At 45.2% G+C, this 26,146-nt stretch overlaps 4 protein-coding genes and 1 long non-coding RNA gene across 6 annotated transcripts in view; 2 read left to right on the top strand and 3 right to left on the bottom strand.

The window, feature by feature from the left end:
- LOC135369844 (uncharacterized) overlaps positions 1–9,921 on the bottom strand; it is a 72,557-nt gene extending 62,636 nt beyond the window's left edge. The window contains exon 1 of the long non-coding RNA XR_010415132.1: positions 9,402–9,921. This is a non-coding gene — a long non-coding RNA (uncharacterized LOC135369844). The remainder of the gene's footprint in view (positions 1–9,401) is intronic.
- A 2,022-nt stretch (positions 9,922–11,943) lies between these two features.
- Positions 11,944–14,325, top strand: LOC135369830 (neprilysin-1-like). Its single transcript, XM_064603383.1, has one exon. It carries the CDS (start codon positions 12,001–12,003, stop codon positions 14,248–14,250), a length of 2,250 nt encoding a protein of 749 aa, XP_064459453.1. The 5' UTR covers positions 11,944–12,000; the 3' UTR covers positions 14,251–14,325.
- A 320-nt stretch (positions 14,326–14,645) lies between these two features.
- On the bottom strand, positions 14,646–17,221 carry LOC135369831 (neprilysin-11-like). The gene has a single exon (XM_064603384.1). The coding sequence runs from the start codon at positions 16,875–16,877 to the stop codon at positions 14,688–14,690; it is 2,190 nt and encodes a 729-aa protein (XP_064459454.1). The 5' UTR covers positions 16,878–17,221; the 3' UTR covers positions 14,646–14,687.
- Positions 17,222–17,511: 290 nt separating this feature from the next.
- Positions 17,512–22,317, top strand: LOC135369835 (OTU domain-containing protein 3-like). 2 transcript variants are annotated; one of them, XM_064603388.1, is made up of 9 exons: positions 17,512–17,711; positions 18,018–18,202; positions 18,337–18,470; positions 18,539–18,651; positions 18,729–18,851; positions 20,674–20,784; positions 20,986–21,091; positions 21,148–21,275; positions 22,010–22,317. In XM_064603388.1, the coding sequence occupies exons 2-9, from the start codon at positions 18,048–18,050 to the stop codon at positions 22,169–22,171; spliced, it is 1,032 nt and encodes a 343-aa protein (XP_064459458.1). In that variant the 5' UTR covers positions 17,512–17,711; positions 18,018–18,047; the 3' UTR covers positions 22,172–22,317. The 2 variants fall into 2 exon arrangements, with proteins under 2 accessions (XP_064459458.1, XP_064459457.1); XM_064603387.1 differs by having other exon boundaries at positions 17,513–17,711; positions 18,322–18,470.
- A 448-nt stretch (positions 22,318–22,765) lies between these two features.
- On the bottom strand, positions 22,766–25,554 carry LOC135369833 (transforming growth factor-beta-induced protein ig-h3-like). The gene is made up of 6 exons (XM_064603386.1): positions 25,105–25,554; positions 24,619–24,818; positions 24,360–24,549; positions 24,144–24,245; positions 23,897–24,004; positions 22,766–23,153 (listed from the first exon to the last, which is right to left on the bottom strand). The coding sequence occupies exons 1-6, from the start codon at positions 25,433–25,435 to the stop codon at positions 22,996–22,998; spliced, it is 1,089 nt and encodes a 362-aa protein (XP_064459456.1). The 5' UTR covers positions 25,436–25,554; the 3' UTR covers positions 22,766–22,995.
- Positions 25,555–26,146: the final 592 nt, after the last annotated feature.

The raw sequence follows: 26,146 nt of genomic DNA, 5'->3' as shown, positions 1-26,146 counted from the left end.
AATGTACAGGATGCGATTCGCCCTTTCAAGTTTCAAGCTCGAACACCGTAACATCAATTCGTCATCGGCGAGTCTTTCAATTTATCATTTTCTCTCTCTCTCTCTCTTTCTAGTAAGGAAATCATAAAACCGTTCCGCAACATTTCCTAATCCCCCCCCACCCTCAGCCTCCGACGATATATACGAATGAAATATGGCGAACGATTTAGCTCACTTCCTTCCACCAGGAGGTTGCATCGGCCCATTCGTTTGGGGCTCTCTCAATATCGGAAACTTTTCCACACAACATGCCTTTCATCTGTGCTTACTCATAAATCACAACAACGGCACGCAGTCGTTCTCGTGCACACGATTCTTCAGCACAATCCCGAGCGAACTTGTTCCTCTCCTTGCTTTCTTTGTTTCGTTTTGTTTTCTCTCGCACGCTTGCAGCGGATGCAATGTGTGATGCTAAATGCATGCACAATAACAGACCACTGCACTGCTTATTATGCGCAACAAGAAGATCGCCGCGGTGTGCAAGCTGTGTGTGCCGGTTCATTCCGCGTTCCAGGCACGTGGCCATTATAACAGCAACGTTGCTTCTGCGCTGTGCGTTAGTGTTCATCCACGTGTGATGAAAACGGTATATTTTTTCTTTCTTTTCGTGCGTCAGAGAGCTGGTGTTTGCGTGGGAATTTGGAGATAGGAAAATTGTTGCGTCAGATGGTGAACGTTTGCCGTATCTGTGTTTGTAATGACGTACGTCGGATTTAAAATTCCGGCTTTATGTATATAGTAGCTTTTTTTCACTCCTCAAATCGTATCGACTCACATGCTCTGGGGTGGTGTCCCACAGTCTATAAGCGGGAAAACGCATCATGACATCATCATTCATAATTTAATTGTTGTGGTTGTTGTTTCGCGTGTTCGCAGTTGATGTCACGTGATCATGTAATCTTGTACGACGTTTGTTCACCTGAGAGAATTAAATTACAACTTTAGCTACGCCGTTAGTTAGTTAGTTAGTTAATAAATTAGTTATATTAACTATTAATATTATAGTTATATATAATAATATAGTTATATTAACTATTAATATTATAGTTATATATAATAATATAGTTATATTAACTATTACTCTGTGTGGTTTCAGTCAAACGGATCTCATGAGACCATACGTCACGTTCCATGCTATACAGTCTGAAGAAAAAATAACCCTAACCATATGCCAAGTAATTTTGTCATATTGAGAGGTCAAGGGTCTGTAAATGTATATTCCTGAAACGTTGCTTATGCTCCAAACTTTCCAAGTCACCACAGCGTCAGCAGCTCGGCGAGTCCACCTGCCGCAAGCGGTGCCGTAACTGACAAGTAGATGAAGCATCGAGCGGCATCAGTAACGCAGCGTCCCGAGGAGGCATATCAAAAAAGACACTTGGCAACGCAACCTCGGGCACTGCTACCACATTTTCTCCTTGCCCACCATCACCAAACTCCACACAGTCGTCCGCATGGAAAGCTTATATACCTTCCGCAGTCTCCAACGCCATGGCGTCCCCTGCACTCTCATTTAATTTCCCCAAAGCACGCTTCGTTCAGCTAAGTGCACGCGTTTCTAAGACGCCCCCGCGATCATTGTCCCGCAACGAACATCGCTCCGTCTGAGCACTTCTTTTCTTCTTTTCTTTTTTTTTTTTCTGAGACCGTGGTAGCTTCCTGAAGGAAGAACAGCTATCGAAGCGTAATGGTCTATACCTGCGTTGCGTACAAACAGCCACCGGAGCGAAGATCTCGGCTTACAGAAGCGTTCCTTAATTCCGACACTTTTTAGTTCCTCGCTTCAAGGAAACTGCAAGGAAAGACACCGTTTTACGCGCCTCTGCTACACTTTAGACCTATATAGAGGAAGGACACGTCTGGTGTGTATGGATGCCGGTTCGACCTCTGGCACTCATGTTCCTGTCATTTGTACGGACCACGAGAACGTGGCCGAAAAATAAAACGGGATGTAATATAGGAAGAAAACTTTTTTTGTACGTAGCGTAATTTTGTTTGCTTAAAACGAAATGATGGTTTCATCGATTGCCAACGTGCGCTGCGTGCGGATCTTATAACGGCTGCCTCTGGACCATGTTCGCATACAATGGCGACCGTGCAGACGTGCAGAATAGCCGGTCAGCTTTAGTATGGACACCTACCGGACCCAGCGCGTTCTTGTCCGCTAGGAAGTGTCCCTATAATGAGACGCTTCACTGCATTCTATTCATTCGATTTCAAGGTGACAGAGACGACAGCTTTGTCCGCAGTCTCAAACAGTTTCCGAAGACCCAACAGCTGTCCTGTGTTGTGTACTCTATACAGAAATATCAGCTGACGCTTCGATTAATTCATTTTTTAACAGAAAATTTCCTTGATGTGTGTTGTTCACGGTGCTTTTACGTACAACCATTCAGCATATAGTCAACGTATAGCCAGGAATCTGAGGCTTTCCACAGGCGCCATGAAGGAAGTGTGCGTTGCGTTTTGCTCCTGCGTTGGCTGCAACAACATTGACTATCACTATCGTAATAGATCACATTTACTATTACTATCACTGTCACGCTCGCACACTCCTTCGATGGTGGTCCACTATAGGAATGTCTCGTATATATACCCTCGGCATATATTGAAAACGTTTCGAGCCCTAATATAACGAATATTCAAAACGCATGGAAGGGATATATGCATAAGGAGGCCCACGAAACCTTGATTTAATGCAACTCCCACGAATACACGCGAACGAAAAAAAAAAAAAAAGAAGAAGAAGAAGAAGAAACAAAGGTACGGAAATTATGGCCGCAATATGTCTTACGGGGGCAATTCCGAATGCCGCAGTGTTCCCGTAATTCTCGCGAGACAAGGAGATGAGGCAATTCTTTGGTGAAGATTTACCCGATTGTGTCGTACGCTGCAACTCTCAGAGAGATAATACAATTCTTCATCGCACTCCAATCAGAATTTGGAATTAAGCGGCGCTCAAGATGTTGGTGCTTATCGCCTCACATATCGCCGAGCGAAAGCGGATAATGCACTGCAGATTGAGCTGGCGATTAGTTGCACGACGTTTTTGCGTTATTCCTCGTCAGAGGAGATTTCGAGCGGATACCGTTCTTCGCAAGCTTCTACGTGAGAGCCGAAACAGGTGCCCTACCTATATGGACCATATATTTAACGATTATATTACTTTTAGTTTCATCTTATTTCTATTACCCTTCTTATCTCTATACATTTTATCAGCTTTGGAACGCGGTGCACGCACGCTCAACCTCCCTATGGTTACTGTTCTGCAGGGATGGGCATAAATATATTTTTTGAGTATTCAAATATAAATACAAAATACTTTGTTGAAAAAGGTAGTTAAATACACTTCATAAATACTTTTCAACGTGAGTATATTTCAATACAAAATATAAATACCGTAACTACTACTCTAAATACTGTGAGGAAAATGTCATCTGGAATTACAGAAATGACCGTGATCATAACAACAAATTATCAACGAACAATAGCATTTATTTGTAAGAATAACATGGCGGTTTCAGTGTTAGATGTTTCTTGAAGACTGCATCTTTTAGGCATCTTCTGTTCGGCCGTAAATCGGATTCGCAAAGGAGAACAACATCCCAATAGGTGCCGATGAACAAATACTTATATTAAATTTGACGAACATGCTTTGTACAACAAGGTAATTGGGCAGTCGCTACTGTTGTCCACAACAACAGTGAGAAAGCTGTCATCTAAAATGGTTTGTCGCATTCGCATGCTAGCGCAAACACGGCATATAACTGGGCCCCAATCTCGCCCTTCTTCCCGTAAGGCTAAATGCAAGGCAACTTTAAGATACGAGTCAGTATATACTGTATTTAGGAATATTCATAAAGTATTTACATGAATAAATACCTGAAAATGTGTATTTAAATATAATTATAAAATATTTTTCCAGTCTGTATTTAAATACAAACTATAAATACGTGTATTCATATTTTAAATAGTATTTCAATTACAATGTATTTAAATACTGCCCATCCCTGCTGTTTTTGGTGTTAACAAGAAACCAAAAAAGAAAGTACGACGTAGCTTTTAAAGACTGAACCATATAAAAAGAAAATTGAAAAGATACAAATAAGGACCCGTCGTTTTCGACTTTGACTTAGTTCTTACGCTTTGTTCTCAGGCTTTGAGAACGAATACCGAAACTGGCTGTCCTGTTTTGGGGTGTTTTTCCTCGGTTTCCCTAAAATGCTCCAAGGCAAATGTCTGCGCGGTTCCACGTGAAGTCAGCCCAGGAGGCACGACATCAATTTTCCTTCTTGCAAAATATACCAGAAAACGTCCGTAAAAAAAATACGTGCACTTTCTTCCTCGTTCGTGCATTCCCACGTAATCAAATCATCTACCGAAATGACAGCACGCCACAACTTTGGCTTACACGACGCAAACCGCCCTAAAATCGAACCAAGACCCGAAAAAAATAAAAAATGGGGAAAAAAAAATTACGGGACGCCTCTGCGCATCCAATAAGGTGAAGAATCGATCGCCTAAAAAAAATGCTTGTTCGCTTGATTGGATTAGGACTGCTTCCAAAACATTTATTCTCTTTTTTTTCTTTTTGGCGTATATTCCGAAAGGGGCCTGTATCTCCTGGTAAAAAGGCTACATCCTCAACGACTGGGATATATAGGCAGAAATCGATAAGAAAACGAATCGTGCTGTTAATCGATAAAAACAAGTGTGCGCTTCTATAAAAACGATACTACCGAACGCCTTCGTCGCTTTCTAAGAAAAGCGTAGTGGCAGTTATTGCGTAGTATACTGCTGTTCTTATCGAACGTCCCGCATTGTGCCTAGAACGCTAAATCAATACACCCTCTTGCCATATCAGTGTCTCTTCAGAAAACTTGGCACACTTCCGAAATCTCTGCTCTCTTCATTCATTCTTGCTTTCTTTATGCCTTGTCGGCCCATTTACGGCTCCGAAATAACATCGCGCGCGACGAATACCAATTTGTAACGCTCACTCTTGAAGTGGTAGTTTCATACGGCCCACCAGCGGACACAGCCGTGTAGGTCCGTCCGTAACAGTTGTGCGAACGGAGCGGACACAGTGACGGCCCCAATTTTTTGCTCCTGGGACCAGATTGTGAATGCGAATTCATGTTGGTGTCTCTGACATTACAGCTTGTATCTTATACCTGGGGTTTCTGGTCTTGTGTTACGTGCTTATTTGGGTTAGAAATTGGGTTGTACTCTGCAATATAATTCGGCTCGTAGTTGCGTTTCGCGCACTTCTTGTGCATCATCTCTCACAAGACAGATTGTTCCACCTTATTATTCACTTGTGTAGCACAAAAACCATCTGAAGAATCGCGAATCTAAACTCCACATCGGGTGCACCGAACCAGAAGAAATTATGGACAAGGTGATTCGCCCTGACATGAATACTGTGGCGAATTTCAGAATTCATTTCAACCCGTTGGTGGCAATTCTGGTTCACACGCTCAACGTACAACAATAATAGATAGAACGAGACGGTGGTCAGCGCATGAAAAGAAAAAGAAAAAATCCCACCAAGAGACCCTGCTGACCCAGAACCGCTAGAGGCAGCAGCAAAGAAGAAAGACACTGCAAAAAAAGCGACCAATTAAGCCAGCGCGTAGCGATCTCATAAGAATAAACAGACGCCTTTGGAGAACAAAGGAAATACACAGCTTGGATGAGTCGTGGAGGTATGGAGGTTTTCGTGAAGGATGGCTATTAACGAAACAGAAAAAAAGAAAATGGCTGCGGTCGCGTGCTACGAGAAAAAAGAAGCAAGAAAGCGGTCGAGCAATAATTACGCAGAAAAGAAAAAAGAAACAGGGGAGGGGAACACACGACGTTTTAAAGAAAGCAAAACCATCACGAACAAAAAGAAAAAGAAAGGCTAGCTCTCGCTGACAGCAGTCGTGTCATGGTGGCCGCGTTTCCTCGCAACGTCGGCAGCTTTTGGCGGACTTTCCCTTTTTCGGTTCCCTTTACTTTGTCTCGTTTTAATTCCCTCTAACGCGTGTGGAGAGAGAGAGAGAGAGAAGAAAGCAAAAAATGAAGAGACCAGCCGCGAGTTCGTGCAGACCAACATCTGCCGCCGCGGAGGTTTCGCAGAAATGTTTTTTCCGCGGTTCTGTTATTGCGTTTCTGCGAGCCTCGTCGTCTGCTTCCTTTGCAGGAAGAATACGGCACAAAAGGAGGACGGTAGAGCGCGCTTTGGGATGATTAGTTTCAGCATTTTGTGTCTCTTCCGGCAAGGTTTATTTACTTTCGAGATTTTGCTAGCATTGGTACAATTTTGCGGAGCGTAGAAGCTGATAAACATCCGGAATATCTGAATCACAGAGAACAAGACGAACTCCCCCCCCCCCCCCCCCCGAAAATCAGGTACATGTTGCCAACACCACGAACGCGCACTTTTCCGGCGTCAGAACGCAGTAGTTGTGTAATGGAGATATGATGCCCCCGTTTGCCCAGGAATGTTCTCGTGCTGATACCGACAGGTAATAAATGAGTAGCATTACTTTTTTTTTTTTTTCAGTCTTCCATCGTTCTTAAAATTTATCTTCCGATTAAAAAATACTAACAGGCAAAAACGGGAAAAGTCTAGCACTCGATAAGTGAATAAGAAATATTTAAAGAAATTCAAATATTCAAACAATTTATTTTACTTAAAAAACAAGCTTTCGGACAGAGTCTGTACTTCATCACGTCGCACCTGATGAAGGACGGACTCCGTCCGAAAGCTTGCCTTTTAGTAAAATAAATTAGTTAAATGTTTCAATCTCTTTAAATACTTATCTGATTAACAAATACCTACAACTTTGGACCCAAGCACTTCTTTCATGATACACTCCTTACTTGAATAGCTTCACCTCTTCCAACACCGTTGTTTACACTTTCTTCCTCTCCGAAATCACGTTTTCTTTTCAAGGACGTTACGTGTAGACATCCCAATGAGGGAGAGAGAAAACAGAGAGAGAGACAGCCCACAGGAATGTGGCCTTGAGTGAGAGATGATGTACACAAACCGCCCACGTCACCGCCCTCTGACGGAATGTAATCGGCAATGCATCCATCACGCACTTGCGACGCATTGTTTTCAATGCTACATCACCGTCCGTAGACAAGAAAAGGAAGTAAAAAAGTGATCCTGTCCAATTGATATCGAGCTATACCGGCCGCTTGTGTTGAGTGGCTGAAGCGTACGAGAAAGAAGTGATTGCCAAGAAGTTACGACATGGACCTCCGAGGCGGTGTCTGTTGCAATATCATCATGTTCCTTCTTTTTTTTTTTTTTTTCTTCGTTGTGATAACCCCGTGTTTGTACAGCGAGACTCCGTCACACGCATGTGATATGTCACACCTGTAACAACTTTTCGGTGGTGAGTGGCGAAGAGGAGGAAGGGGCAGTGTGGACGAGGGTTATGATATCAGCCGTCGGCATCGGATTAATTACGCTTTGATTATTTTTCGTTCTTTCTTTGGGCTGTCACTGTTCAATAGAAATCTTTTCGTTGGTTATAAATAATGTGCTTGGTGCTTTCCTTGTGTTTCGTACGGGAAGGATGAACAGGAAAAGAGAGAGAGCGGGTGGGAGAGAGAGAGAGAGAGAGAGAGAGAGAGAGAGAATGAGGTCACAGAGTACTTCGTTGGTGAGCGCCAAACGATCGAATTCCAATGATTTGTTGTCTTCCTCGATGTCATTTCTCTCGTTTGGGAAAAAAAAAATCCGTCAAACAGATAGAATACGGGCTGGCCGCTTGGGTATTGTTACCAAGCCTCTAAGGCAGTATTTTCGGATTGAACGAGCTCATTTAGTATGAAACTGAGAGACGTTTTTCTGTGAGGAGGAGGAGGAGGTTAGTGTTTGAGGAGGAGGGGAAGTCAAGTACAGGGTCAATGAATCACGGGTATCTTTAGAAGAGACGGTGTGCGGCTCATTATAGAGGTTCTGAAAGTGTCTCGTTTACGAAAACACAACAGTTTGCTTCTGGGCCTGGTGTCATACTTTAGATTACTTTCGGTTCTCGAAGTGCGCAGAGAATGACGTTTGCGTTTAGCACTGATTGCTCGTGCGTACTGTTCAAGTATATGTTTATAAAGTTTATAGGCAGAGAACAGTTCCCGCGTTAGCACAAGAAAAATAAAATAAAATAAAATAAAAAATAGTGCGTATGACGATGGAAAGTAATTGTCCTGAGGCTGGGATATCATTTGACGAATTCCAGAAAGAGGCGGTTACCCTAGCAACGTGCTTACCACATCGCAGACGAAGTCGCCGATCCGTGAGCTTCTACGAAGGAACTATAGAGGCGGTGTCTGCGATATGTTCCACTCGCGTTATGGACAATGCAAGGTGATTATCTCCCATCACTGAATCACAACAATTTGCATACGGTATTGAGCGGCGCAAATATTGTTATGCTCACGAAGTTGGAATGCCACGCATCCGACAAAGATAATCTATAAGATAAATTCTCGCGATAGAGTGTATACAGTTCGTTTCCAGGTGACAATACTTCGTGCCGTATTTGCGTGTTGTACATGATAGGGTTTAGCATGCCAGCCAGATAGGGAAAGGAAGCGGGGAAAAACTGATGAGTAACAGCCAGGTAAGCATGACTGTAAAGTTTCAGGAAAATATGTGTTGCAACAGCTGGCTGTAGCGTCATAATAATGAAGCGTACCAGTGAGATTTCCTTCACTTCGAATGTTCTCTCCTGCTCTGAAATTGCTGGTGCCAGTTTGCAGAGTATATTATATTTAAAAAAAAGAAAAGAAAGAAAAACAGTATCATCTAACGTACTGTGCGCAGGTAACAAAACATAAAAGTATTTTTTGTACAGATCAGGCAATGCCAAAAAGTCAGTGGTGATTGATGATTCGCTGGACTGATAAGGTGACGATAATCAACGCTAGATTCAAGGCGACCCTAGATCATCATTAGAGACCATCATAAGATAAAGTTTGAAACGGCGCTCATGCGATTTTATTTTAGCATTATTTTAATTTATTTGCACATTCGAGATTCTTCTTCATTCGCATACGGCGAGTGTGATTATACCGTTAAATAGCTCTATCCGCTATACAAACTAGCACAACAAACTGACCCCTCCCTCAGAAAATATATAAAATAAAGATATACATGTATATATAATATTACATAATTATATTAATAAATAAATAAATTATATATTATATATATTACATAATATTATATAATAATATTATATATTTATATATAAATATAAGAAAAATAAGTGAAACATCGCTTCAACCAGAACCCTGGTCTATCTCTGACATCCCAAACTCCACCACAAAACGACAACCGCATATATACAACAACTTACCACAGGAGAAAAACCGCTTGAACTTCACAAAAATCCTGCGCTATCCTCGCACCACACCAACTTCACATCACTCACTTACTACAAGACACCAATTTTTCTTCTCTTCTCTCTGTCTTCACCCAGTCACCACCTATACGCTCGATCACTCCCAGAGGTCACTGCGGCACAGTATAGATCCACCAGAAGAAGCACACCCGTCAAACTTTGCAAGCACCACCGAAATTCACTGCCGCTTCGTTTCGAATTTCTCAGAAGCGAAAATCTCGGCACCACCGCACCACGGCAGCACGTGGATGACAAAAACAGCGCGCGCCGTTCCGTCACTACGAGAGCATCGTATCCCAGAAGGCAAGGGGCTTCCTCGAGGCAAGGCTCCCGTTGTGTGCCTGAAGACAAAACGAACGCCAAAAACCTACTTCGAGCGTCCGTCTTTCGCTGCAAGGGTAGGCCATGTTTTTATATGTGGATATGGCTTTTAAACGCGTAGTGACGCGCGCGAGCCGCTGCGGCGCTGCTGTAAAGAGCTTTCGCGCCACGCATGCGCACTTGGTCGATGAGAGCGCGATAGGCTCCGCCTCTGCGAAGACGCGCGCGTTTGCGCAGAGAGAGTACTTTCGTTTTTCGATGGATGCGGGTGTACGCGCGTTTCCTTTCAGTGATTTTCAGTGTGCGGCTAATGTGTTCTCAGACTGCAACAAAGGAAGAAGTAATGTACATGGGAGGGAAAGAGGTTCTCTTAGATGGAATGAAAGATACACTCTAGAAACAGAGTTTCGCCGCATAGCACGCTTTGCGTCAACCATTGCCACGAATGGTAGGGTTACCGCTTCTGATTCGAGTACAGAAGGGGGCGTACGCCTTTTTGTGGCAATTTGGGCATATGGTAACTGCCACAAAGAGGCGTACGCCTCCCTCTCTCCTCGAATCAAAAGCGATAACCCTATCGTTCGCGGCAGTGATTGGCGCACTACGTGCTATGCGGTGAAGTTCTGTTAGCGTGCTTGCCGCGTCACGTCGAGACTGGGAGGTACCCGGGTTCGAATCCCGGTGCCGGCTATGCTGTCTGAGCTTTTTCCTGGGTTTTCCTCAGACGCCTTTAGACATATGTCGGCACAGTTCCCTTAGAAGTCGGTCCTGGACGCACATTCCCCCAGGGCATCAGTCGTGACGTTGCCCACATCTGTGAGGCCGACAACGGCAAGCCCTCTCACTATCACCACCACCACCACGATCTGTTTTTAGAGTGCGGGACAACAAACAGTAGAACGACTAAAGCTCGATGGGTTGCGACACTTCGCCTGAAGCTGATAAATGTGAGGTGTGGTTACAGCAAGGGGAGTAATAATAGAGACGTTCTGCTATGGTTTGGCATGGCGACACTGGCGCCGGCTTCCTTCCCTGGTGGCGGCCGGAGGAAATGTTTCCCAGTATATCCTACGAGTGTAGATGACGATGTTGGCGATTTCCTACGTCAATGCGTGAATTCTATGTCTTGTCTTCGACATACCTCAGTGAATGCGTACAACGTCTGATGAAATAACTGAAGGAAATTGCGAGGTAACTGAAATAAATGTTGGGAATAACTTATCCTTGTCACCACAGGTGGCACTGATGGCAGTGAGCGACAGCGCCCCCTGGGCAGCCGAGCGAGCCCCCGGGAATACCGAAACTCATGGGACTGTGGTGTCATGGAACTGCTTGCCGAAGAAAAATATGGGACGGTGACGTCACAGCGAGCAGCTCCGTCAGTGGTGGTGGTGATGGCGATAGGGCTTGCCGTTGTCGGCCTCACGTATGGGCAACGTCACGACTGACGCCCTGGGGGAATGTGCGTCCTGGGCCGACTTCTAAGGGAACTGTGCCGACATATGTCGGAAAGCGTCTGAGGAAAACCCAGGAAAAACCCCAGACAGCACAGCCGGCACCGGGATTCGAACCCGGGTACCTCCCAGTCTCGACGTGACATGGCCAGCACGCTAACCACTGAGCCACGGGAGCTGGTAGCTCCGTCAGTGATGGGTCGTGGGAGGGGTCACGTGATTAAGAGAACCAATGGGATGGCAGACACTCTCGCTCTCCTGACGCCAGAAGCGGATGCGGTGGTGTGTTCAAGGAACTACATCTCAATGTTGATGTTGAACTTCATGTTGAACGCTCATGAATGTTGATGAACGTTAAGTTTCATTATTCTTTTTTTTTTTTTATGACAGAATCAAGAGCGTTTTCGCTGCGCAAAAATATGGTTTCTGTATACACGATGTCTCAACTAACATGTCATAAATGCACATTAAAAACAAGCTGTTTTGTCCCGAAAAATACGGTGTCAACGGTGTTCATCTTCCGGAACTTTTGTCGCGTACTACAAGTAGTTTTATCGAACTTTAGTGGAGAGATTTTTCGGATTGGAATTGATAAGTATATTTTAAAAAAAAGTAACGCTCTTTTGTTTTTCATACCTTCTTTTTTCTTTCGTTTCCTTTTCGCAATGAGGAAGTGTATTGCGTCACGCGCGTCTTCATTCGTCAGTGTCAGTATCGTCATGGTCATCGTCCAGTGCTGACGTCACTTTGGAACACCCATTGCATTCCTGCCGCAGAATATGCCCAATGACCACCGCTTCATCATAGGGCGTTTGCCCTGGTCAATCTGCCGTTGCTCATCCGTCACGTACTCTGTCCTCGTCATCATCGCGACTATTCTGGCCATGGGCTTAGTCAGTTACCTGGTCGTGCCGAGACGTTCCGAACCATTGCGCATCAAGTTCAACATGACGGAAGATCTAACCACCGAGGAACCATCTAAGGACTCGGAGGCCAGACCTCTCGGTCTGGGGGTTCAGCCGGGAACCGAAGTATGCGATACCAGGGCCTGCAACGAAGAAGCCAACCGCCTCATAAAGTCCGTCAACTCTTCGGTCAACCCGTGCGACGACTTCTACTTGTACGTTTGCTCCCGCTGGAGCGAAGAAAACGTCCCGGACGATGTCCAAGACAAGACATCCACGGACTATGCCATTCTGGACAGGTACAGCGATTTTCTGGGCGCGGTCTTGAAGCAAGAGAACAAGGAAGTTCCATCGGCGAAGACGCTCTTCGAGAGCTGCATCAATCCCGACCGAAACCTCTTTCAGGACGTCCGGAGCGCGTTCTTTTACATGATCGGATTCCAGGACTGGCCGTACCACACGTTGTCTGAGATCGGAGACGCGGAACTGTCTTCTAAGGTCGGAGCCGTGTACCGTCATCTGGGGTTAGACACCGTATTTCATTTTGAAGTCGTTGAAGATCCCGAAGAGTCGAAGCCGTCGATGTCCATTGAGCAACCGGATCTCTTGGTCGGACATTCGAGGGGTTCCGTTGGAGATTACGAATATCTCAACAAGGCGTATCGGTCTCTGATGGAATATTTCGAGAAAGAGTCTGGCACGAACGTTCCTCTTGTCGAGTTAGACTTGGCAGATCGCAAGGGCTCCGTGCATCAACACCAGGAGTGCACTGTTCTGCTGAATAAATGCACAGCGAGCCATGTCAGTGCGTTGCCAAAATCCAAGCTGTTCCGCTGGGTGACGCTGCTGGAGCAGGCGTTCGGAGAACGCATGACCATTCACAATGAGTTCATCAGGACACCGAGTCCAGAATATATCTCAAGTTTCAGCGATGACTTGCCATCGACGCTTAAAAGACACGACCTCCTGAACTACCTCCTGTTTCGGATTTGCCTAGCCCTGTCTCCATTAATAAGCAACAACACTCTGCGACACCAACTGGCATCCATTGCATATGCGCGTCAGCCAGGATACCCGCAACGACTGACCGTTAGCAACTACTGCATTCGCTTCTGGAACAAGTTCGAACCTTTCTTGCCGATGATGCTAGCCTACGAGAGGTCGGTTCGAAAGATAGGCTACACTGTCCTTCGCGTTTTGGTCATGGAGAACCTCAACTCGACCCTATTTGATTTCATTCAAAAGCGGCTGGCGACGGTGTTCTCGAACAAGTTCAAAGATCACGTTCTCGAGCACCTACGCAAAATATCTTGGGAGCCGCTGGTACCGCAAGCCTTCTTCAAGAAGACATTCAAGAACAAATACCTCAGCGGTCTCTACACGGACAACCCGACGAAGCCGCTGACGTCGTTTTTCTACTTCTGGCTGAAGAGATCGACGCAGAAGAGAAGCTATTTGAAAGACGGCGGTGACGACGACCTACGACCGGGATGGCAGTCTGGATTCTTGAATACTTTCACAACCCTCCACCCGCCTTTCAGAAAGTTGGAGATACCATTGCCAGTATTCGACATGAGCCTCGCCAATCATAAGTACCTGCACAAGTTTCACATACCGCGCGTGGCGCCGAGGATATATCACAGTTTATTCAAGTACATCTACTACCTTGCGTACGGGTTCTACTTCAACACTAGTACTTCGGACCCGGCGTCTGTCTTTGAGAACTTGCGGAGCTGTCTTCAGAAGGACTACGCTTTCTTGACGTCACCGCTGTCCGCTAAGTCGCTGGACTCTGAGAAGACTTCCTTGTCTGACATGCTCGACGTCTTGGCCGTGCAGTTGGCGCTTAAGGCTTACGATGATGAGATATCTCGGGAAGGCACGAGCTTTCGATTCAAGGAGGCCACAAATTTCAGTGCAGATCAGCTGTTCTTCTTGTACTATGCCAAGAGCTTCTGCGACAGTTATAACCCGTCGTTTATAGACAAGGCACTGAAAGACAGCGATGTCAGTCCAGGTTGGTATCGAGTCAATGGACCACTGAGGCATATGAACCAATTTGCAGCGAGCTTTCGTTGTCCACCGGGGTCCTTCATGAATCCAAAGAAGAAATGCGTGTTATAATTATTTCGAGGGTTATATTATGAAGACAAAGGAAATATTGCATGAAAATAAATAGACGAACTACTTGGAGTCCCAGCAGCGTTCATGCTTTAGACATGTCCTGTCTTGTCCTGACGAACACTCTTACCAGGGGACAAAACTGTAGCGCGCGAGAGCGTAGCCTGCGCAGACACAAGCGACGCAGAGCGTTAGCCTCTGGGTTCGCTTGCATGTTGGTTATTCCCACATAAAAGTATACAAAAGAAAAGATTCCCATTCATTTCTCCTCCATTTCACCCACTTTCAAATCGCCCAGGAAGGGAACCTTATACCCTAGTTACACTAGCCCTCTATTTAGCGCATTGTTTAGTTAACCGTGGTTAACTAAATGATCAGGATGGAGGCAGTTGGACTGTATGCATGCATATATTGTATCACTGTGCAGTGTTGCCCTGTTTTCATGGAACGCATGGTTTCTTTGCACTCATGAAAGCACTGGAATTACAACGAAACGCTTGGCTAAATTCCGGTACGTTCTTCAGCACTCCATTGACGCGAACCCACGATGGCCTCTCCTGTCCGACCCTCGAACGTTTCTCAGCATAAGCAGGGCTGACGTTCTCGCAGAACGACATAGCGTAGCGTACAAAGAACAACTGGTCGCTTGTGTACGACAACATCCCTGGCAAACGTACGTCTCTTCCAAACTTTGCCACTTCGCTTCTGAAGACGTTCAGCGCAGCGCGAACAGAGAGCACGTCCAACACGTCATTGAGAACTGCGTCGTCTGCCGTGGCGTGCGGCAGAAGAGATCTGTACTGTCCCGCGAGACATTTACGACATTCTCTAAGAAACTTAACCACAGCTCTGGTGAAGTTACGGCGAGATCCGTCGTGGACATAGTGGTGAAAGTACCTGAACAAATTGTGGTACAGCCTGAATGCTACTCTGGGAAGCTGAAATAGGTTCAGTAGAGGGTCCTTAGGTAAGAGGCGGTCAAACGCGGCTGCGGGAACTTGGAGAGTGCGGTAAGGAGGGTCAAACCGAGGCCAGGAGCTGAAGAGGTCTGCTGACCAGGATGCCTTGCGGCCGTCCGAAGTGAAAGTGAGCCTGCGTTTCTGCACAGAATTCTTGATGTAATAGTAATAGAAGTAAACGAGGGGAGTCTTTGGGTTATTGGTGTATATGCCTTCGTAATATCTCTTAAGGTTGTGGGAATCTTGAAGATACGCTGGGTAAAGGAACTCCCAAACAATCTGGCTGACGTCTTTGGCCAGGGAGTTGTAGACACCAGGAGTCAAAGGTGTGTTACGTTGAATGTACCTGATAAAACCTGCGATAACTTTACGTTGAATGTCTTCATAAAGTCCGCGCGATACCTCGCTCGCTTCGGCATTCCCCGCAAGCATCATGGGCACAAGGGGTTCGAATTCGTTCATGAAACGCAAACATTGGTCTTCTTTACTGTCCCGTAACGGACGGTTCGGATCATTTTCAGTTCTCCACTGGGCAAGGGTGGCGAAATGTTTTTCGCTGTTCATCAACGGAAAGACGCTGATCATGACTCGGAAGACGAGGTAGTTGAGTATGTCCACTGCCTTCGGTTCGAAGTCTTTGAAGAGATTTAGCAAGTATCCGGGTGACTTCACCTTAACTCGTTTCGCTTTCGGGTCTTCGGATATTCCAGTGACGCCGAAGAGCAGGACCGTCCAGTTGATGAACTGTAGCGCTGGCAATTCAGACAGTCTTACAGCATCGCACTCATTGGTCATGAAGCAGCCATCGAGGGGGTTTTCACGCAGAGCTTGAAGCTTGCGTTCCATGCCGGCAATGTTAACCTGCTCCGATTTGTCCACCAGATCCATGAGGGTACGAAAGGCGGTTGTCATGCCTGTGTAGTGATTCACGCTTTCTTGTATTCCAGGATCACTCAGTAACCGTGGTTGGTCTATGGACAGCAATCGCATACTATCGTTACTTGTGTCTTGCTCATCCCCAAATTGGAAGAAGCAATCTAAACCAAGTTCGCGGTAAACTGATCCGATCTTGTACGAAACGTCTTCTTTCGTGACTTCTTTCGTACTGTCTGTCATGTACGGCCAATTCTCTAGGCCAGTTGTGTATAGAATAGTATTAACTAAGCCGGAAAAAAGGGAGTCATCGCCCTTCTTGCAGTTGTCGAACAGAAAGTTGATAGCCGGCGCTGAAGAGGGCTCATTCAGAATTTTCTTTAGAGTCTGCAGGAACATCCCAACTGCGACATGGTCCGCAGATGTCCTGTGCTGAAAAGGCGCTAAGGGATGCTCTTCGGTCCAACGGCTACAGACATACTGGTAGAAGTCAACGCAGGGATCAACGTTGTGGCTGAGACCTTGAGTCATAGTCGCGCCCGTCGCTTGGCAAGCCGAAGAGTTGCAGATGTAGTAGTTCAAGACCAGTGATTTGGCGCGCCGGCCTTCGCCGGCGTTGATGCTTTTTGTCCAAATGGAGAACGTCTGGTTGACCTGAGGTACGACAAGGAAGTTTACGGTGACATAGAAAGACGATACGGTGAAGCAAAGCAGAACGGCATGCAGCACAGTCTTCCAGGTAGAGATCTTGGATTGAGTGTATGCAAGTTCGCATGAAGCTTCGACTAGACTGTTCATCCTACATGCGCACGATAAAGCACCAGAATACGCAGAATACAAACACTTCGTCTTCGTCCTTGTGCAATAATGGAGCCGACCCAGGGGCGGACTTAGGGGGGAGGAGGTCCGGCTGTCCTGGGAAGGGGGTAGGAATTTCAATTTTGGCTGCGGGCATTAGGAGTATGTGTGAGCTTGGAATATCCTTGCACCCCACAAGACAACAAAGTAGCTACAGCGTCCAACCCCGAAACCGATACCAGCCATATCGTACCCACACTTTTGGTTGTGGAGTTAGAACCCAGGACACATATATTGAGCTCGAAGATTGAAATCTGGCAGTCCTCGGCGCATAACTGGCGTAGCGGGACGGGAAGGAGGTTCTGGGGCATTCACCCCCCCCCCCCCCAGTTGATGGAAATAGCACATTTGGTAGTGCATTATTTGGGAGAGGGAAACGAAGGGAAATTCTCCTCTCCCAGGTACGCCGGTTCTCGGCATTGAACATTGTTGGCTAGCATTCGACATCCCACCCATGGACGAATCCTACACAAGTCCCAGCGAAATGGTGTTCACACATGCATAACTGTCCAGTCATTCAGTTCGCGCGGAATTTCGCTGTTTTTGACGGAGTTCCGGGTTTCGGATCCGAACGGCGCGCCACCATCACACGAACGTTTGCATGCGTGCACGGGGCAACTACGGGATTGCGGATTGCAGTCGTTTCGGCCGGGTAGCTGCTAGAACGCTTTGTCGTGTCTGGTTATGCCGAATTGTTGTTATAATGTTAATATCGTCCAAATGGAAAAGTTACATGGCATTTAGATTTTCAAATACAGTGTGCGCACTTGCCAAGTAAGTAAAGGCAGTAGCGACGATGCCTCATTGTCTTGTGTTTTGGTGGGGTTGTCAAAATCGAACCCCTTTTTGCCTCGTAAATTGGAGGCGATGTCATCAGTTCTGTTGCGCAGTTATGCCTTCCACGGGGACAATACCGTTTGATAAGCAGATGTAACGCACATAATTTCGTTTCTGTGTCCGCACATTTTCAAACAGCTTTGTTTACGTGTGACTCGCAAGTTTACATCAGTTGTTCACGCTTTCCCGCTGTTGTGCGGTCCATCACACCGCTCGCGTCATAAATGTTTGGCTTTGTTTCAGACTTAGACATATCATCGATGCGTGATAAATATGGCACGCCGCAAGTCAAACGAAAAATACAACTGTCATAAAGCCAACAACGCCAAGATGAGATACAAGGCAAACTCTGACGACGAGAACTTCAGTTCTTTCAAAGATCAACTTTTATCAATCGGTCTTACACTCAGGGTTATGCAGGGTGACGGGTACGTAAATTTCGTGCTTTCACTATTCTCCTGCTGCGGTAATTTTCGTCGGCGCACGAACTTTTGTTGAAAGGAAGTATAGTTGCTGAGGGCTTGTTGCTGTGACTGTGTTCCATTAGGAATTGCCTGTTTAGAGCACTAAACGACCAAATGGAGGGTCATACGAGGAGCCACTTGAAATATAGATCGGACACGGTGCAGTACATGAAAGACCACAGATGCGACTTCGAACCTTTCGTGGAAGACGACGTCCCATTTGCACAACATTGTAAGTCAGACGTCCACGTTCTTGACGCGCGCGCGTTCTAATTTACGCACCTCCTTCCTTCGCTTCAGTACATAACCTTGCACAACCAGGTACCTATGCGGGCAATGATGCCATTGTTGCCTTTGCGAGGCTACATCAAGTTGTGATAGTCATTCATCAGTTAAATACTCCCCTCTGGCAGGTAAGTAACTTGTCCTGGCTTTTAAAACCTGTGATGTACCTTCATTTTCTTTTTTTTTTTTTTTTTGTACTGGCTAGGTAAGGGGCACAGACAAGCCCAATTCCACAGAGCTCCACCTGTCCTACCACAACGGAGACCACTACAATAGTGTCCGCAAGATTGGTGATAACAGTCAGGGGCCTGCTAGCATCCGATTATCTGTAAGCCAGCACGAAGTGTAGTGGTTAGAGACTCGTGTATGTGTTTCGTATATCATCCGTGCATTGGTCAGACTGACTGTTGTACAGTGTTACGGGGCTTCCTCCTGCAAGCAGTCTTGCGGTTCTAGTACAAGTGAAATTATGGCAGCTGCTAACGTCCATCTCTATGAATGCGTCAGCTGGCCATTTCGTATTTGCTGCGGTTGTGATAGGTGTATTTATAATATTGCCCATGTGTTCACAATCCTGTCCTTGTGTTTTTCTCCCTTCCTCAATGCTGCAATGTCCCTGTAGGATTCCGTCGCAGAAATACTCAATTTGAGGTTGAGCTTTCAGGGCCTGGAGATTTTTGTGTTCTCTAAAATATATTTTTTTATGACATCAGCACTTTTCATAAGGACTTTACTCAGCAGATCATTCTACACTTCAGCGAGCTTTCATTCTGTTTTTAAGTATTTAAGTATTAAATTTAAGTAAGCACAGGTTTGGCACATGATGGCCTCGGTTGTTCTTACATTACAAAAGCTCAAATAATAATAATCATTTAAGCATACAAGATAACCTATAGATATCTTTGAACTGAAAGAAATTTTTTACTACAATTTCTTGCAGTATTTACACAGCTCACCGTCCTTTTGTGGCATTTCCTACAACAGTATACTCAAGAGCAGTGCAGTATCGGATACTCTTCACGATTTTATATGTGTGTTCATGCTTAGACGTCCCTCTGGTCTTGCTTACCGTATGTGCAGAAGGGTTGTGATGCATATATCACCTTCCATACCTTTTAGATTCCGAATACTACAGGGGCCATGCAGCACTCCAATGTTTTTGCAGCACACACCTTTATGTACATAACCATACCATATCTGTGATTTGCTGTGTTTTACAATTCCTGTAGATACCCCCCATCCTATCAATAAACGGCACAGATATTTATTTAACCCGTAGAGTGCACTTGCGTGGCTTATTGCATGCTCAACGTTCAGTTGCATAGGGTTGTGTCTCATGTACAAGTTGGTCCTTGGCTGTGGCTTTAACAGTGACTAATTGCCTTAGTTTTGCCGACACAAGCGTTGGTGATCTAGAAGGTACTGCTGCCCTATGACGTCAACTCCTGATGAAGGTGAAACAATGCCTGCTTTTTCCGTGTGCTACCTAATTTCTGCTCCTGCCCTCCCTTCTATTCTGTACCTTCCTGTTGCAAATATTTCTGTTGTAGTAGCATGTTGTGTACAGCAGATGTTACCCCGTGGAGATGTGAAGTGCACCCGTTAAAAATGGGTCGCTTTGTTTACTTTAGCAGTATCCCTGATAGAATACACATCATCGATTACACGTTAGTGGTGTCTCAAAATGCATACATGTTCATCTTTAGAAAATCCATCATGTCATATGCAACAGTTATCATTGGTATTTTGAGAAAAGTAAAGAATTCTGTATGGCTGAGAAGTATCGTACTGCGAAAGATCCGGTATTAGCTTTGAAGAATTGTGTAACGAGCTTAACATTATGCAGTGTGAATGTGTGTGTGTGTGTTTTTTCAAGAGAGCCTGTCGGGACAAAATACAACATCGGGTAGTAAAACTTGGAGGTCTTTATGCAAGGTGGACATCAAGCTAAAGGACGTGTTTTTTCCTGTCACACGACAGACACTATGATGCATGATTGCCACGATCATCTCTCTTCTATTTTTCCTACGTATAATTTTCCGTGGCATATTTCATACATAACAGGCTCTATTTTGCATACTTCTCACTTACAAAGTGTGTGGGGATTCAAGTAATGGTTTACTTTGTACTTATTTTTTTTTAACTACAAGGTTCCCAAACCTGGAACACCACAGATTCCAAATGAAGAGAGTAACGCAGTAGCAAATCTGGAAGCCCAAAGGAAACTTGAAGAGGGAATCATGCTTGAAACTGGAACTGAGGTGAGAAAGAAATATTGGAGCTGATATAGAATGAGACGTGAAACTGATGGAGAATTGATATGCAATACGATCGAAGAGATCAGAGCTGAAGTTGATACTCAAATACTTTGTATTCAATGTTTTTTTTAAATTACACTTGTGTCGTTATTGGTAACTGATTCATGCGTGCACACTAGCTTAGTGAGACAGTCACTCTTATAGGATCTGCAGCTAGTAAGGGAAGTCCTGCAGGACTGTGGATATGACAGGCAATCTGCAGTGGACCACATCCTAAGTCACAAGCTTACTTTTGAGTCTGATGGCGAAGGTGAGCGTTTTACGTTTGAATGTTAATGAAACAGTAGCACAGACTTCATTGCGTAGATTCGGGCGAAATTATGAATTCCATTTGGAGCATCGACGGCACTGGGACGAGGATATTCGGAGAAGCTGCAGCTGAAAGTGCGACCTCCAACAGTACAGCCACCACAACCAAAGGGCCATCACCAAGAGTAAGCAAAGCCACCACACCAAAGGCACTTCCTGAGTGCTTTGTAAAATGAATGGAGTATCATACCACCACACATCGAAAGCACTCTGCAGTGTAGTTTAATGTTACTAGACATCATGTTCTACCGAAATATGGCGGTCGTTGAAAAAGCCAGAAAGCAGATTCCAGAGTAACGCAATTAATTAACCCACTAACCAGCAATCGAGAGACGCGTGGCTCAATTGCCGCTGCCGCCTGACTTTTTTGACGACTGCCATATTGCAGTTGCTTGTGTTGTGTTTGTCTGTTTCAGTCTCAGAACATTCGCTTTCCATCATTAGGTTTTACTGAGGGAGTGTAGTCTTGATGGCTACGGAACCTTTCATAAACCTTTCGAGCCTTGTTGTTGAGTGAGACATATAACGTTTTTGTGTGTGCAACTGCAAAGGGTGAAGATTTACTAGAAATGTTTTCTTTTTTTGTTCTTCCTGTCATGTGTTTAGGAAAATTTAATTGGAGTTGGCAACATTGGTACATGCAGTTCAGCTAGAAAATTTCACGGGAATATGTGCACGCTAAAATGAAAAATTGGCTGCATCTAGCTTGGACATCCTGCCAAATGCACCTAAATGCAGTAGCTTTATAGGGCCATCTTCCTCTCTCTTCCTCCACAATTGTTATGGAAGGACCTACTTTGCTCTGTAACGTAGTAATGAGGCAATTAATCATAGGACGAACACAACCGTACCCTTCCAGAAACGAGTCTCTGCAAGAACGAAAAAGGAACAGAAGAAACAAGAACGTAAACAGAGGAACGAGCAGCGCAAGCGGGAAGAGGCCTCCACATCACCGCAGGAGAATGCCAACAAAAATGATACTGCCGTCATAGTGACCGATCTAAAGTGTCTCAGCATCTGACAACCATGTGACATTTCTTTGGGATGTGCCTTGACATTTTGAAGCTACGGACATCAATCCGTTTGAGCCAAAGCATTATTTATACGGGGCACAAGGGCGTGCATGTGTCATATTTATTTATTTATACAAATAAATGCTCGATGCTACGCATTGTTCAAGTTGGAGTTCATGGGCTGCAACTGGTGAAGTGTTCTGCGTTTTGAAGAGCTTGGAAAGCCCGCGATTTATCACGTTACCCCGAATTCGAGTTTACGCTCGCCAAATATACAAGAACCATAAACTGGCTGGCCACTGTGATTATAGTGGGGATGTTGGAGATTACAGAAATCCAGAAATGAGAGATACTGACAGAAGCTTGTGTTTTGTACAGCACACAACCACTGACCAAAGTTCAATTGCCTGCATTTGTTTTGCAGGAAAGGCCTCATTGTACATAAATGAAATTAAATGCAGTCTTGCACTAACATGTTTCCCTTTGGTACTGCCAGTAACACATGCGGGAAGCTCGGTGTCAGTATAAAGCATCAGACTAAAAAAAAATAGCTGTACCAGGACCAAGATACCGCAAGAGCAGTAGTACAATAGAGCTCAAACTTAACAATAACAAATCATTTATTGGTTTCTATAAGAACATAAATCCATGCATTGTCGTGTGACCTGCCAACTTTTAAGTGCACAATGAGCCAGAGCGTGTAGGATACAAATAAATCTGCAGCTCGGCTTGCCACTACTTTGGCTTACAATTTGATCATACAGGTAAACGCAGTGAAATGCATAACAAAAGCAGATTATGTGGGACTAGAAAACATTAAGGTTGTGTTTGATCACACAAGGCTGACGGATTGTTCACTTAACCCAACAGTGTAAGCACTATGCTTCCTCAGCATTTTCGGGAGAAGAACAGCATCGACTGACTGGACAACTCCGTTGCTGACAGTGGCATCAGGCAAGACTATCGTTGCGTTGTTCACGTAGACGATGTCTGAAAGAGAAGCAAAGTACCGAATACTGTGAAATATTTATTTCGGTGCACAATACAAAGATTCCCCTGGTGAGCATCTGCTGAACAAGTTGATTCACATATTCTTAATTCCTGTAATGGCTAGGCACTGGCTTGTTCGTATAATCACGTATGACGCCGCTTTCTGACGTGTGCCATTCTACAAGTACAGCGCTGGACAACAAAAGTTTACGGAACACACTATGGCACATTCTTGCCTCAGAGCGACACGCTGGCAGTGAATGGGACCTTACGGACACGTGCCTAGGTAACCCAGTCATTGGTCTGCAAGTCCGATTGGTACCCTTCTCTGCTAGTGTGTCACTGAAGAAGGACTGCACTGTATGGTTAGAGCCTGAAGTTTTCGTGAAATATTTTTTCCTACATTCAGGGGGTAAAAGTTGGGTAAATAAACATGTGCACTAAATTCGTGCACATTTGGGTGAAAAAACTTCCAGTACGCTAAATTCGGGGAGAAATTGGGCTCAGTTATTCAAACTAACTGTAGTGGTTTGGTACAAGTGGTGATGTAACTGCATTTTTCTGCCAAACAAGTAAGTTAGTGCATTTCTACAGACATCCCAGCGAGGGCAATTTGCCGGGTAAAAATTGGACTTCACTCTAAATAGGCAACCTTCAATTCAGGGATGAATCAGGTAAAACCCTAAAACATCAGGCTCTATGTATGGTACATTACCTTCTGCACAATTTCCTAAAATACTTACTGCTAAATGAGACAGATAGCTTGTCTCCATGCAAGGTCTTCAGCTTCTGTCCATCATACATTCCCGCAGTATACCACGTGTCCGGTACAATGTGGTGCAGCAGAACCTCTGAAAAAGTTTTTTTTTCTTCTTCTTTTTAAGTTTGCATTGTCAGCACAATCATCTCATCAACAATCGGCAAGGAAATTCATTTCTAAGTAATCTTTTTCGCGCTCTCTTTCGTTTCTTTTTCTTTGGAAAAGAGTACCTCTGAGCAGAGTGACGTTGCTGGTCAGTTCCTTCACGATCGCGGGGCTTAATTTGTCGAATGCTCTGTTCACGGGCGCAAACAGGGTGAGTGGGCCTCTGTCTGAAAAAAAGAAAGAAAGAAAGAAAGAAGAAGAAAGAAAGAAGAAGAAAGAAAGAAAGAAGAAAAAAAAAAAGTCCAGCATGTGCTCATTGCTGTAGTTATTTACGAACTCACTGTCAATACTGCTGCTTAAGTTGGCCCTGGCAACCAATCTTGTAAAGACGCTGAACGACGGGCAGCGACTAAGTTCATATATCGCGCCTCCTTTGTACATGGAGCACATGACACCCGACAAGACATGCAGAACTCCGTTGGACGCGATGTTGTTTGGGCCAGATATCACTTGTCCCGATGCCGTTGTTTTCTGGAACCAAAAAAGTTCGTAGTACAACTTCGCGCTGGAAGCGTAACCTCTCGCTTCTGCGAGTCTTACGTTGTTGTGCTGATATTTGTTGATCCTGACTTTCCTCCCTTCCGATATGCTATCCAGCTGCATGTTATTTTTTAAGTCGGAAGTTTTCCATGCACCCCTTACAACGTGAGTCTTGATGATTTCTTTCAAGGGCACATTTGAACAGTACTCGGGGGCATCGGCAAAGGCTTCGTTCGTAGGTCCAAACAAAGTAAACGGACCTGCAACAGTGATGGTGATGATAAATCAGGTGGCTATCATTATCGTCGTCATTATTAGTGCAAAAGCACGAGTTTGGGCACAACTAGGACCCCAAGCAGCACAATGTACTGAAAGTCAAGTGCACCTACCCGTCCACCCCTATTGCACTCGACTTTCCGTACATTGTGCTGCTTGGGACCAGTTCCCGTGCTGGTGTCGTCTTTCTGGTTGTGCCCAGACCCAAGCTTTTGCACTGTGCAGTTTATCAACGAGCCGATCTTGCATCTACGCGACACTGTCAGTTACCTTCGTGATCCAGAACCCTCTCGATGCCAGCTTGAATAATGGCTTCGACGAGCTTCGTGAGATTGAGTCTCTTTGCGGTTTCAAACAAATTTGTTCTCCTGAAAGATTCGTTCTTCCACTGCCTTTCGGGAAGCACTCCCGTAAGCTTTGCAATCGTGTGCGTAGTTTGTCCAAAGTCGTCAAATGTTCCCGGTACGGAGTTAAAAAAAGGAAGCAGGGCAGCTTGCTTCCCCAAGTAATCCATGTTCGGGAAAGCACATGCTTTGACGAGAAAAAGTGCGAAAAGTACGGCCTTCATGTCTGCGATGCGATGGACGCAAGCTATGGACATGACATCACGTACACCGATAAGAAAACCACAGTGAGAAAAGCTGAAAAGTGAGAACTCCAAAAAAGAGCAATACAACAACAAAACACTCTTTCACGTCGCTTCTCTTCCCCCTCTCCCACTCCACTGCTCACGATGTCGCTTGGGTTGAGAAGAGTGCACGCGGATGGTGCAATGAAACAAAAATGTGCCAAATCTTTTTTCAGATAAAAGACACTCTGATCGTTCTGTAGAATATGGGCCCGTTTGCATAAAAGTTGAGTATGGGTCTCATACTCGACCTCAGTAGCCTTGGCAGTGCATTGAGCGCGCGCTCGGCGCTCGCGCAGGAAGCATGTGGCCTGAACGACAATAAACAGCCAGACTGATACCACGGCCCCTTCCTGACACTGATATTCAGCTTTTATGCAAACGGGCCCTGAATTCATTTTGACCAATTGTGCGCAGAAGGACAGCCGTTCGACGAAACGGTCGGACACTTCCTCAACCGGCATCAGTTAAAGTAACATCCGTTTATTTGTAACATTTGTGCATTACCATGGCACATCAAGCGCTCAATGAACCTCAGAGTCTTGCATGTCGTCCGTAAACAAATGAATAGGGATGCACGCTATCATGAATTGCTATATGACTGTGTTACTTCTTAGGTGGCACCGTTTTCTCTTTGTCCGTGCCCAAAATGTCCTGTTCAACTTCCCAAAGTTCTATGTTTTG

Source organism: Ornithodoros turicata, chromosome 10 (assembly GCF_037126465.1).
Source record: "Ornithodoros turicata isolate Travis chromosome 10, ASM3712646v1, whole genome shotgun sequence".
Taxonomy (NCBI): domain Eukaryota; kingdom Metazoa; phylum Arthropoda; class Arachnida; order Ixodida; family Argasidae; genus Ornithodoros; species Ornithodoros turicata.
Note: the sequence above shows the minus strand (reverse complement) of the source record. Positions and strands in the feature narration are given on the sequence as shown.